Source organism: Castanea sativa, chromosome 3, assembly GCF_040712315.1.
Source record: "Castanea sativa cultivar Marrone di Chiusa Pesio chromosome 3, ASM4071231v1".
NCBI classification, from domain to species: Eukaryota; Viridiplantae; Streptophyta; class Magnoliopsida; order Fagales; family Fagaceae; genus Castanea; species Castanea sativa.
This window is the reverse complement of record NC_134015.1, coordinates 8,651,901-8,664,885: the sequence shown is the minus strand read 5'-3', so window position 1 is coordinate 8,664,885 and position 12,985 is coordinate 8,651,901. Positions and strand designations below refer to the sequence as shown.

The window sequence follows — 12,985 nt, the reverse complement described above, 5'->3', positions numbered from 1 at the left end:
ATGATAAATTTAAAAGGTTTGGTTAGAAATTTTGTTCTTTTCCAATATTCTACTTTTTAGCCGCCTGCCAAAAGACCTTTTCAGTCCATGCAAATGCAAGTCTTCTCAGAGTTGTCTCACACTAAGGCCTGTTTGGTTTGAGAAAAAAAAAATGGTGTATTTTGTATTTATTTTCAGTTTTTAATGAGATGCTACACTTAAAATTTTGTTTGGTTTTGTATTTGTATTCAGTTTTCATTTTCAGTATATAAAAAATTATTTGAATATAACTTTTCAGTATTTTCTTTCTCTTAAAAATATATATAGTGGCATTTATTTTTGTAAAAAACCCAAATTGGTAGGTCCCACTAACACTGAAAAACACTTTCTCTCTCAATTGTGTTGAATTTTTAATTGAAAAATATAAAGTGGAAAAAAGAAAAATATATATAGTGGCATTTATTTTTGTAAAAAACCCAAATTGGTAGGTCCCACTAACACTGAAAACACTTTCTCTCTCAATTGTGTTGAATTTTTAATTGAAAAATATAAAGTGGAAAAAAGAAAAATCCAAACTAAAAAATAATGCCAAATATAAAATGAGTTGAGTAGAGAAAATGAATATAGGATTTAAGAAACAAAAAATGAGTTGAAAATGAAAAGAGAAAATGAATTTACCCCAATGATAACCAAACAGGGCCTAACTCTCTTCAATCTCTCTATTCTTCTTTTTTTTTTCTATTGAAGTATTTTACTTCATTTTCTATTTATTTATTTCATGGTTGATGATTTTTTTTTTGGCCTTAATTTAATTATTAAACCATTATTTTTTTTTTGAGGAACATTAAACCAATTGACAATCTATATTTGATTACAAGATAAATTTTTACAGTGCAATATATGGTACCACTAATTTTATATGAAAAATCTCACACATGTCAAAACTAACAAATTTGTCTTTATGTCTAAAAATTGATGTTTGAAAATTTATTAGTACAATAATGATGAGTGGATCAAACATGTGCATATCATTTGATCTTATCCCGGAAAAATTCCTTCTGAAAAAAAAAATCCTGGATAAATTTCTTGCTCCACCCCATGTGCACATAAAAAATATAAGGAATATGATCCCAAAGATCTGATTAAGTTCAAAATTACATGAACTCAAAAACAGAGCAAACACTACCAAAAATGAAAACTAATGCATAGTTGCATACTATATTAGAAGAATAGTTTAGAGATTGTTAGTGTAACTGATCAACTGAATGATACTACCAAATGAACACAACAACTACTAATCAAAATCATCACCAAAATAGAAACAGTATTGATACATATGGTAGAAGTAGGACACTAAGATAATTCACAGTTTCAGCTTTACATTCTAAGAAAGACTAGACAAAGATTCACACAGAAAGAGCAGAAACCAGTACGTATAGCTAATTTGAGGTGGACTTGCATTATTATTTTATGCATACCTAGATATAATATAACCACCCTTGAGATCCTTATATACTACTTCCATGACCATATCTAGCTTCATTCTGAATCTTCACAATCATCATCATCATCATTCCGTGAGTTTTGTTCAGCTACTAGCATTTTTGCTCTTCAAAGGCTGTTTGATAACATTGTTCTAGTAACATTGTTTGTATTTTTTAAAAATTTGTATGAATGAAAAATTATATAAAAATACGTATAATAATATTTAAAAACTGAAAATATATTGTTAAACTATTGTACCAAACGGGCCTCAATCTCTCTATTATTCCTTTTCTTCTTTCTCATTTTTCATTTATATTTTACTTCACTTTCTATTTATTAATTTATTTTTTAGTTGATGATTTTTTTCCCTTTTATATATTAACCCAATTAATCGTCTATGCAGATGATTTCCATACAAAACACGTGGGAGGGGGAGGGGCGGAAATGTCCCAAGAAAACATTATTGCTAGCCCGAAAAAATAGGCCCTAAAAGTACTTTTGTAAAAGCTGCCACTCAAATGACACTGACTGGCCCCCACGTGTCATTGTTTCTTCAAATTTCTCTCCTCCCGGCCCCAGCACATCATCGTAACAAAACTCTACCACATATATAGTTTGCATTTACAAAAGTCCTTATCAGTCGATACAAATGCAAGTCTTCTCGTAGTCGTCTTGGATCCGGATGATAATGCTGCGTTTTATGATTTTACGTTTTTTTTTTTTAAATTATTTTTAATGTGCGTAAACAGTAATTAAAATTAGTATTGTTTATACACGTTATTATACTGTGTAATAGATAATTTTACTGTTCACATACAGTTTACATACGGTTTACATATTGTTCATAAAACCCACAAGCATTTTATTAAAAAAATATTAAAAATTGGTCTCACAGTACTATTCACACATGCTACAGTGTTTTCAGTTTTCAGCAATAAGTTCTATCTAAACGGATCCTAAACCTTGTTTGTTTTGAGAAAAAAGTGGTGTATTCTATATTATTTTCAATTTTTTATGGAATCTACCGCTTAAAAATTTGTTTAGTTTTGTATTTTTATTCATTTTTTATTTTTAGTATATAAAAAAAATGATTTGAATATAAAAATTGAATACAACTTTTTGGTATTTTCATTTTCTTAAAAAAAATATATATATATATATATATTGGCATTTTCTTTATAAAAAAAAAAACAAATCTATAAATCCCACTAACACTGAAAAACACTCTCTCTCTTAATTGTGTTGAATTTTTAATTGAAAAATATGAAGAGGATAAAAGAAAAATCTAGACAAAAAATTAATGCCAAATATAAAATGAGTTGAGTAGAGAAAATGAATACATAAGTTCAGAAAATGAATTCACCCCAATGATAACCAAAGAGGGCCTAACTCTCTTCAATCTCTCTACTCTTTTTTTTCTTTTTTTTTTCCTTTTTTCCTTTTTTTTTTCTTTCTATTTTAGTATTTGACTTAATTTTCTATTTATTTATTTTATGGTTTATGATTTTTTTTGCCTTTTATTTATTAAACCAACTTTTTTTTTTTTTGAGGAACACTAAATCAATTGACAGTCTATATTTGATTACAAAATAAATTTTCATAGTGCAATATATGGTACCACTAATTTTACATGAAAAATCTCACACATGTCAAAACTAACAAATTTGTCTTCATGTCTGAAAATTGATGCTTGAAAATTTATTAGTACGTACAATAATGAGTGGGTCAAACGTATGCATATCATTTGGTCTTATCCCGGAAAAATTTCTTACTCCACCCTATATGCACGAAAAAAAATATAAGGAATATGATTCCAAAGATCTGATTTAGTCTAAAATTACACGAACTCAAAAACAGAGCAAACACTACCAAATTGAAAACTAATGTATAATATATCAGAAGAATAGTTTAGAGATTGTTAGTGCAACTGATCAACAGAATGATACTACCAAGTGAGCACAACAACTACTAATTAAAATTATTCCCAAAATAGAAATAGCATTGATACACATAGTAGAAGTAGAACATTAAGATAATTCAGAGTCTCAGCTTGACGTTCTAAGAACGACTACATAAAGATTCACACAGAAACAGCAGAAACCAGTAAATATAACTAATTTGAGGTGGACTTGCATTATTATTATATCCATACCTAGATATAATATAACCACCCTTGAGATGCTTATATACTACTTCCATGACCATACCTAGCTTCATTCTTAATCTTAATAATCATCACCATCACCATCATTAGCATCTTCATTGTCATCATTATTATCCTCAAATTGGTTATCAGCACCACGCTGATCATCAGCAGCAGCAACAGGGGTTTGAATAGCAGGCGAAGGCGGGGCTTCAGTAGCATCAGAGTCGCTTGTCAATCTGGTAGTGTTCAACTCATTTCCCTTAATCCCGTCATTATTATCCACAGACGGGTCATTAGCAACACGCTGATCAACAGCAGCAGCAACACGGGTTTGAATAGGCGGAGGAGGGGCTGCAGCAGCATCAGAGGCAACCACACTTGTTAATCCGGTTTTGTTCAAGGCGGTGCTCGCAATCCCTTCCACCTTTTTGGAGATCAACGGATCCACCAATCCAGCAGTTTGTTCAGGGTTCTGCTGCACATGTCGCGGCGCAGTTGCAATATTGTTATGCCTTGTTGGTTTCTGGACAGTAGTCTCGCTCTCAAACTTGTAAGAAAAGACTAGTGTTCCTTCGGGCTTTTCATCTGTGGTCATAACACTGGCACTCATCTGTTTTTCAGCTACTACTGCATTAGCTTTAGCTCCACCACCAAAACCTTCCAGCAATTTTGTGATGAGCACACGGACTTCACCGATTTCTTTGTCCCTAAGCAAGTGATCCGTCCGGAGTGACATGAGCTTAACAACAAGTTCAAGGCTGCTCTCCTTGGCCTTGGTGATGTCGAGCTTGAACGTAACTGGGGAGTTCCATGTGGGATTTGAACCACCTCCTGCGACCTCCGGTGTTTGTTCCTCTGAGGAATGGAGGTTATTCTGCTTGTCGCGAATGGAAACAACCGCGTAAGGCTTCATTGTTGTCCAATGATTGACGTTTCTCAATCCATGCGCTGACTGGATCACAAGTTGTAAGACCCTGCAATCCATAAGGTGTAGTTTTTGGACAGACAGGCTTGAGGAGTCAATGTTTATGGATGAAGATGAAGGTGGCTACGTACCGATGCTTATATTAATAAGAGCATCAATGTGCTTATACTCGGTGGGGTTATAAGATATACCAATAAGATTCCTTGTGCCACGGACTTACAGTAAGTACATTGGTTAATAAATGAATTATTTTAGGAATATTTTCGTACTATTTTTTTTATAGAAAGTATAAAAAATAAGTGTTTTTTTTTTTATAAAATATTTTTAGAAGTATTTTGTAAAAGAAATCTCTTATCTTTAAAAATATCTATATATGATTATTTTATTATTTAGTTTATTTTTGTTACTATTTATAAATTTTATTACACTTGAAATAAACTATTTATAAGTTTTATTACACTTTTTAGTAAAATTTATAAGTTTTTTTATTATTTTTGTTAGTTTTTTTATTTACCGTACATTTTAGTAAAAAAAATTTACTTTTAACAAAATAAGTTAATTCTAAATGTACTAATATTATCGTTATCTGCTTTTGTAAACGACGAAATCAACCTCTGCTTTATAATTATAAACGACAATAAATTCGTGTTGGTAGACCCCAATGACAATCAATAATTCATACATCAACACAATGATAGTAAAGCTGCTGTAAGCCAATAATTTATTTTATTAAAAAAAAAAAAAAAAAAAAGAAGAAGATGGAGGTAACCTCTCCATTTTCCTACGGTATTCTATGACCTTGTTCGTGGATTATAATTCTATTTTCAATAAAATTTGATTGATTTTTTTTTCATTTTTAATTTCAAAACATCAAAAGTTGTAAAAAATATAAAAAACGTCATGTCCACTATATTTTTTTAATACTTTCACAATAAAACTTAAGAGACAAATTGTTACTGGGAGGATAAAAAAGTAATTTCAGTAATTGATTCAAATTTGAACTACTAATAACTTATTAATTAGGACTTGTTATAAAAGTGTAGTGAAAATATTGTGACGTAGTATTTCTAAAAAATATATATTATAACTTTGATAATACTCTAATTAAAATCAAGAGAAATGGACAAATGTTCCTATTTGTAAGGACACAATTTGCACCTAATCCCAATTGTCTTAAAGGAATAGGCCCAAAGAGCCTAATACAATAAATTTATAGAGAGTGTACTAGAAATCTAGATTCTAGTGAGTTTAGTTAACAATGATAGTGGCCTAAAATCATAATCTGATACAGATGATATAATTTGTATACTGAAAGTTGTCCTCGAACTCAAGCCAAGGAAGTCAATTCTTATATTTCTCTTACTAAAGGACAGATTACAGATGTTGTTCTTGAGTTAGCTACAATGTTTTCTTTCTTTTTTTCTTCACCCCCTCTTCTGGAGGTTTCCTCCGCCCTTTATACTCTCCTTTCTCCTCATCTCTACCCTCCACGTATGGATCAGATTATGGGGCTAGATACTTGTCCCATTAGCACATTCCTGAATCTTTTGGAGATAGCTGTAAGGCCGAACCTTACTACTTAGGCATCGCTTCCACATTAATGCGGCCAGAGAGTTAGTTGCAGAGTATTCAAGACAGCAGCTTTCTCTATCCTATGCCTTTACAATGTATATCTTTACCTATAGGATCTCCTAGAATCTTGTTTCTGAGTGGCAAACCACACCTTCCCACTTTGGCTCTACGCAGCCGAGAAAGTATTCCTCCTTGGAAGATAATTTCTCATCTTCGGACTGCCCTGTGTCCTCGGACTGGGCCTCTAGCCCAATAGATACATAGACATGTATTCCTGGGCCTGTTTCCCCTATAATAGCCCCTTGAAATTCTTATTTCTGGCTTCTCGGGAAGAAATGAGGATCTTGATATCCCTTACCATTACTCTGTGCTCGTCACACATCATCCCTGACTGCGCATGTGCCTTTTTAAATACCCAAGGCACACTCTTGACGCCTTGGCATGCGAGACACGCCTTTCATTAATTTTGATGGAACCTTGTTCCCCACGTTCTATAGCGTGATGCAGATCCAACGGCTGATGATTTTGCTAAAACCCAGGCAGGAATTTTCCCACCTGTAACCCTCTCTTGATATAAATACTGCCCAAATTAATTGCTTACTTCATTCTAGTACACATACACTGAACCTGCAAACTCACCTACTCTACTCGTCTCCTCACAGTCATCAAGATCTAGTCCGAGGAGAGCTATCCCTTTCGTGTAAGTTTTTATAAATCCTTTCATTTACTTTCTTTTCTTCTACGTCTTTCTATTCTGTCTTTTTCTCCTCGGCTTTTCTTTCCTTTCTCCATCTCGTTGATACCTTCAAACCTCTCTCAAATATGGGTGGATTTGCCTCTCTAGTAGACTCCGAGGAAAAAATAGAGGAGTTTAAAGCTCAATATAGGATCCTACCAGGAGTTTCAATTAGATACTGTAAGGAGGGGGAATGGCATGAGAAAAGGCAAGAGGGAGAAGTAGTAATCCCAATGATCGCCTTTATAAAGGGAGGGATGAGAATCCCTATGAGTACAGTCACTAAAGATTACCTTAGGGCTAGATTAGCTCCCACCTAGTGTGCCCCCAACATGTTTAGAATTTTAGGTTGTGTTGATGCTCTTAATGAAAGAATGGGTTTAGAGCTCACTCACCATGATGTTAATTGAGTATATAATCTCTATCACCTAACAGGGCAGGGGTATTACCTAAAGTCTAGGTTTCCTGAGGTTAAGCTCATCCAGTGCCTCCCCGATTCCAATAAAGGTCTAAACAAGGACTTTCTGATCGTATCCGGGAAGGGGCACGATGGCCTCCCTTGTCCGACGAGAGAGGGGAAACTAGGTAGGGTTCTAGGCTTAGATTGTGTATTTCAGAGTTCTTGCCTTTTTCATTTGTTTCACTCGTACATATATAGAAGTTTTCCTTTGATCAACGCCGTTTTTTGTTGTTGATTTTTTTTTTGCTTTTCTTAATGGTTTTGCAAACAAACACGCCACTATTCCAAATTTCAACCTTGTTAACCAGAAGAAGTTAGATGAGATATTGAAGGCTGAAGCGTTCGTTCACACTGACAATTAGCTCAGAGCGGCACATCTGATCCTCGGTTACACTCCCATCTCCAAAACCTTCCAGGCGCCAAAGTGCATGATCAGAGCAAAAGATCCACACCTACACCGAATTAGCATTACTGCTACAGGTTTCCTTCTTCCCATAAGGCGCTCCTATCCCCAAAGGCATTTTCACCACACAACCTATTCTAGAAGGGATTCCTAAGGCAGCCGTTCCCCTTCAATACATGATCAGTGAAGCTACCTCTTCCCAACCCATCATCAAAGAAGAGGAAGAAGAGAAGAAAAAAAAGGTAGTAGAAGTTTTTGACTCACAAGAATTCTACGAGGTTTTTTACCAATCCTTGTCCCCCGAGACTCAACTGGTGACCTTGGCCATCTTGAAGAAGTTTCTTCCCTGCCAAACGAGATAGGGATACAGCGTAAGCCCAGGGGTAGCTTGATGGAGCTGATGGAGTCCCAGCCAGGAACAAGACATCCGAGGCTACCAGCCAGGCTAAACTCCCTCCTCTCCTTACTTCCCATGATACCCAGCAAGAGGCTATGGATAAAAATAAGAAGAGGGAGCAAAGGGGGAAAGAGGTAATAGAAGAATGCAAGGAGGTTTCTTCTAAGGAAACTAAGCCACAACGAGGGGCTAAGGCAGCGAAGACTGCCCAGTCCAGGTCACAAACTTCCTTACTCATTTACTGTGTGTCGTATGTAGGTTGTCCAGGCCACCTTTAAGGCTAAGGAATTGGTGGACTACTTTCATCGGCAATATAAGAACGAGGAGGGTAGGAGGATCGCTGCTATTGAGGCCTTCAACGTGGCTGAGAAGAGCCTAAAGGAGCTAAAAGTTCAACTTACCCAAGTCGAAAGTGGCAAAAAAAGTGTAGAGATTGCCTTGGAGGGGGCTGAAAAGCAACCTGAGACACAACGCAAGCAACTCCGCCAAGCCGAGCTCGACCTTGCTGCTAACAGGGAGCATAATAAGCTATTGACAAAGAAGTTGGAGGTGGCTGAAAAGGCAAAGGAACAGGCTGAGCAGGACGGCTACAACGTGGGGGTAGCTGAGATTGAAGAGCAGTTTAGGTACGAGGTAACATGGATATGTAGAGTTAACTACCTTCAAGTGTGGAATGAGGCCCTCAACTAGGCAGGGGTTGAGGCTTCGTTGGCACTCAGGAAAGCAGAGAACGTATACTACCCTCCTACCATTTGGACCTTAGGCTCCTCCACATCTCAGGGTGATAAAGCCCCTACCCCTACCAGCCCTACTGGAGAGGCCCTGTCCAAGGACCTTTTTTCTCTTAGTGAACCTCAGGAAAGGGGAGAGCAAACCAAGGAGCAGGAAGCCCCCTCCAAGACGATAAAGCCCTCGGACGCTCCTAAGTACTCTTCCAAGGATAGGGTAGCCTTACATAGTCATGAAATAGTTTTGGCAACCCTCCCCATCCCTGCCAAAGAGGATCCAAAAGGCAAAGGGGAGGCACCCTTAACAGTTGCTACCACCCAACCTACTAAAGACCTCGAAGGACAAACTTGTAATAAAAATGAAACCATGAATGGTCCTCGTCTTTTTAAAAAAAAAACTGTTCTTGCTATTTATTCGTAGTTTAACTAAACGTCTTGTAAGTAAACTGCCTTTCAATGAAATACATGTTTCTTTTATATTTGTGATACTTGTGTCTTTCACTTGTATAGTTTTTATTTTGCCTAGTACTTAACTAACAGGACAATGAAGTGTGACCCCATTTGATTATATACCCATGTGGTGAGATTACTACCTTACCTTCTTAACTAACAACATAACAAACTAAAAATTATCAAGTCTACATCATTATTGAAACACACCTTTGACCTCAAAATCCATACATCACAGCAGAACATTCAGATATTGATCAAATAACAAATATGGTTAACATACTCACAAATGCTTTAAGTGATGCTCATGAACTTTTATTTGTTTAGATCACTCATTGTGGGAATCTTCAACGTATGTGACCTGAGGAGTTGAACATAACTAAAATTCTATTCAACACTTAGAAAAATATCAATTTATCCAGGGTATGTGGTTCGAGGAGCTAGACATAGCCAAGGTTCTGTTTGATACTTAGAAAAATTGCTTGGACTGTTAATTTACCCAAAGTAGATGGTCTGAGGAACCATTCATAACTAAAGTTCTATTTAACACTTAGAAAAATGTTGAAAAATATCAATTTACTGAAGGTATGTGATTCGAGGATTCAGGCATAGCCAAGGTTCTATTTGATACTTAGAAAAATCACTTGGAGTGTTAATTTACCTAAAGTAGATGGTCCAAAGAACTAGTCATAATTAAGGTTCTGTTTAATACTTAGAAAAATGTTGAAAAATATCAATTTATCCAAGATATGTGGTCCGAGGATCCAAGCATAGCCAAGGTTCTGTTTGATACTTAGAAAAATCACTTGGAGTGTTAATTTACCCAAAGTAGATGGTTCGAGGAACCAATCATAACTAAGGTTCTGTTTAACACTTAGAAAAATGTTGAAAAATATCAATTTACCCAAGGTATGTGGTCCGAGGAGCCAGACATAGCCGAGGTTCTATTTGATACTTAGAAAAATGATGAAAAATATCAATTTATCTAAGGTATGTGGTTCGAGGAGCGAGGCATAGCCGAAGTTCTATTTGATATTTAGAAAAATATTATGAAGTATTTATTTACCCAAAGTAGATGGTTCGAGGAATCAGACATAACTAAGGTTCTGTTTAATACTTAGAAAAATGTTGAAAAATATCAATTTACCCAAGGTATGTGGTCCTAGGAGCCAGGCATAGTCGAGATTCTGTTTGATACTTAAAGAAGGTGTGAAATGTAATGCATAAGGCTATAAACGACATGTGACAAGAAGGACTTTTATTAATAATAATACCATCGTAGGTTATTTACATTCCATGGACGTGGTACAACTTTTTCATCTAAGTCTTCAAAATGATATGCCCCTATCCCAACTATCGAGGTAATGCGATATGACCCTTCCTAGTTGGACTCTAATTTTTCCCATGTTGGGTTTTTTGCAGTACCCAATACCTTCCTTAATATCAAATCCCCTGGCACCAGTGGCCTCAATTTCACGTGTGAGCCATAGCCTTGTTTGTGTTTATGTTGATAGTACGCTAGTTGAACTATGACATTTTCTCTCCGCTTTTCAACCAAATCCAAAATCTTTTCTAGCAATCTATCATTGATGTCCAGAGAGAAAAAACTTGTCTTCAATGTGGGGAATCTGGTTTCAAAAGGAATTACAGCCTCGGCCCTATAAGTCATTGAAAAAGGTGTCTCCTATATGGATTTGCGAAGAGTAGTCCGATATGTCCAAAGGAGGTGTGGCTTCCACTCATTTTCCCTTCCCATCATCCAACCTGTTCTTGAGCCCGCTCACTATTACTTTGTTGATAGCCTCGGCCTATCCATTCCCTTGTGGATAAGCAGGGGTGGAATATCTATTCGTAATTCCCTGATCGCAGCAGTATCTCTTGAAGGCCTTGCTATCAAACTGAAGGCCATTGTCTGCGATGAGGGTATGAGGAATTCCAAATCTGGTGACGATATTTTTCTAGACAAACTTTTTCACATCTAAGTATCTGATATTTAACAGTGGCTTAGCTTCAACCCACTTGGTGAAATAATATGTGCCAACCAGTAGCCATCTCTTATTCCCCGCTATCTTAGGGAAGGGTCCCACAATATCCAAGCCCCATTGAGCAAAAGACCAAGGGCTGGATAGAGGATTGAGGACGCCCTCTGGTTGATGAATGTTCGGAGCAAACCTCTAACACTGGTTGCACTTCTTCACATACTTTTGTATTTCCCTCTGCATATTTGGCCACCAATACCTTGGGTGAGTGCCCTGTGAAATAAAGATCTACTTTCTGTGTAGCTTCCACAAATTTCTTCATGTAATTCTTCTAGTAGTAGCTCGGTTGCTTCAGGGTGTATACACAACATGTATGGTCCAGAAAAAGAGCGTTTGTACAGCTTTTGGTCCTCGGATAGCCAGAACCGAGGAGCCTTTCTATGCACTTTGTCCGCTTCAGACTTCTCTTTAGGTCAGACATCTTTTTTAGGGAATAGCACAATAGAGTCCATCCAACTAGGCCCTACTCTAGTTTGACGAACACGGACTGCATTCCCATTCATCTCATTAGGTTTACACAAATCTTCTACAAGGATAACCCGAGGTAAACTCTGTGCCGAGGATGTTGCTAATGTGGCAAGAGAGTCTACATGGGTATTTCTGCTTCTAGGGATTTACATTAAGATGAAAGACTCAAACTTTAATTGTAAATGTCTAACTTGATTTAAATACTCCTGCATCCTCGGATCACTTGCCTTTAGTTTCCCTTCCACCTGGCCTACAACTAGTCTCAAATTCGAGAACATCTCCACTATTTTTCCTCCCATTTTTTGAACCATGGTCATCCCTACCAATAGAGCCTCATACTCGGCCTCATTATTCGTGGTTGAGAAGTTCAACTTCAAAGATTTCTCAATAATGATCCTCTCCGGAGAGATTACGACTAACCCCACTCCAGATCCTCTTTGATTTGCAGTGCCATCCACATACACTTTCCACAGTAGAGGTTCCTTTAGGGAGATTGTGCCGACTGACTTTTCATCCATGTCCGACCTCTTGACATTTTCTTCTAATGAGGGCTTAGCGAACTCAGCCACCAAATTGGCGAGGACTTGGCCTTTTACAGAGGTGCGAGGCATATACTTGATATTAAAAGCCCTCAGGATGGTACCCCATTTGGCAATCCTTCTTGTGTAGTCGACACTTTCAAAGTATTGATCTACGTGGAAGTTGAGTCAAAACAACAACTATATGGGATTGGAAGTAATGGGGAAGCTTACACGTAGCATACATCACTGCTAGAATAGCCTTTTCCAACGGTAAATAACGAACCTCGGCCTCATGTAGTGACTTGCTCACATAATAAACTGGCATCCGTACACAACCGTCAACCTGTATCAGCACCAAACTAACGGCATGACGAGCCACAGCAATGTAGGCGAACAGAACTTCATCCACTTTGGGTCGAGACATAACAAGCGGCCGAGGGAAATAATCCTGAAGCTGCTGAAAGGCTAAAGCACATTCCTCGGTCTATTCAAATCCCTTCCACTTATTCAACAACTGGAAGAAAGGTCTACATCTGTCCGTGGACTGATAGATAAACTGGTTTAAGGCAGCAGTCATCCCCGTTAACTTCTGAACTTTTTTGGGATTTCGAGGTGGCTGCAAGCTGTTAATTTCTCTAACCCACTCATAGTTGACTTCAATTCCACGATAAGTGAC

The 12,985-nt window shown here is 36.8% G+C and overlaps 1 protein-coding gene across 1 annotated transcript; it reads right to left on the bottom strand.

The window, feature by feature from the left end:
• Positions 1-11,934: 11,934 nt before the first annotated feature.
• Positions 11,935-12,733, bottom strand: LOC142628453 (uncharacterized). Its single transcript, XM_075802554.1, has 2 exons — positions 12,541-12,733; positions 11,935-12,479 (listed from the first exon to the last, which is right to left on the bottom strand). Exons 1-2 carry the CDS (start codon positions 12,731-12,733, stop codon positions 11,935-11,937), a joined length of 738 nt encoding a protein of 245 aa, XP_075658669.1.
• Between the last annotated feature and the right edge of the window lie 252 nt (positions 12,734-12,985).

What these genes read in the sequence shown, in the direction of transcription:
- LOC142628453 (XM_075802554.1), bottom strand. Translation starts at nt 12,733, where the DNA reads ATGTCTCGACCCAAAGTGGATGAAGTTCTGTTCGCCTACATTGCTGTG. An exon ending in AGCAGTGATGTATGCTACGT is followed by an intron (nt 12,480 to 12,540) that starts GTAAGCTTCCCC and finishes ACTTCCACGTAG; the next exon opens with ATCAATACTTTGAAAGTGTC.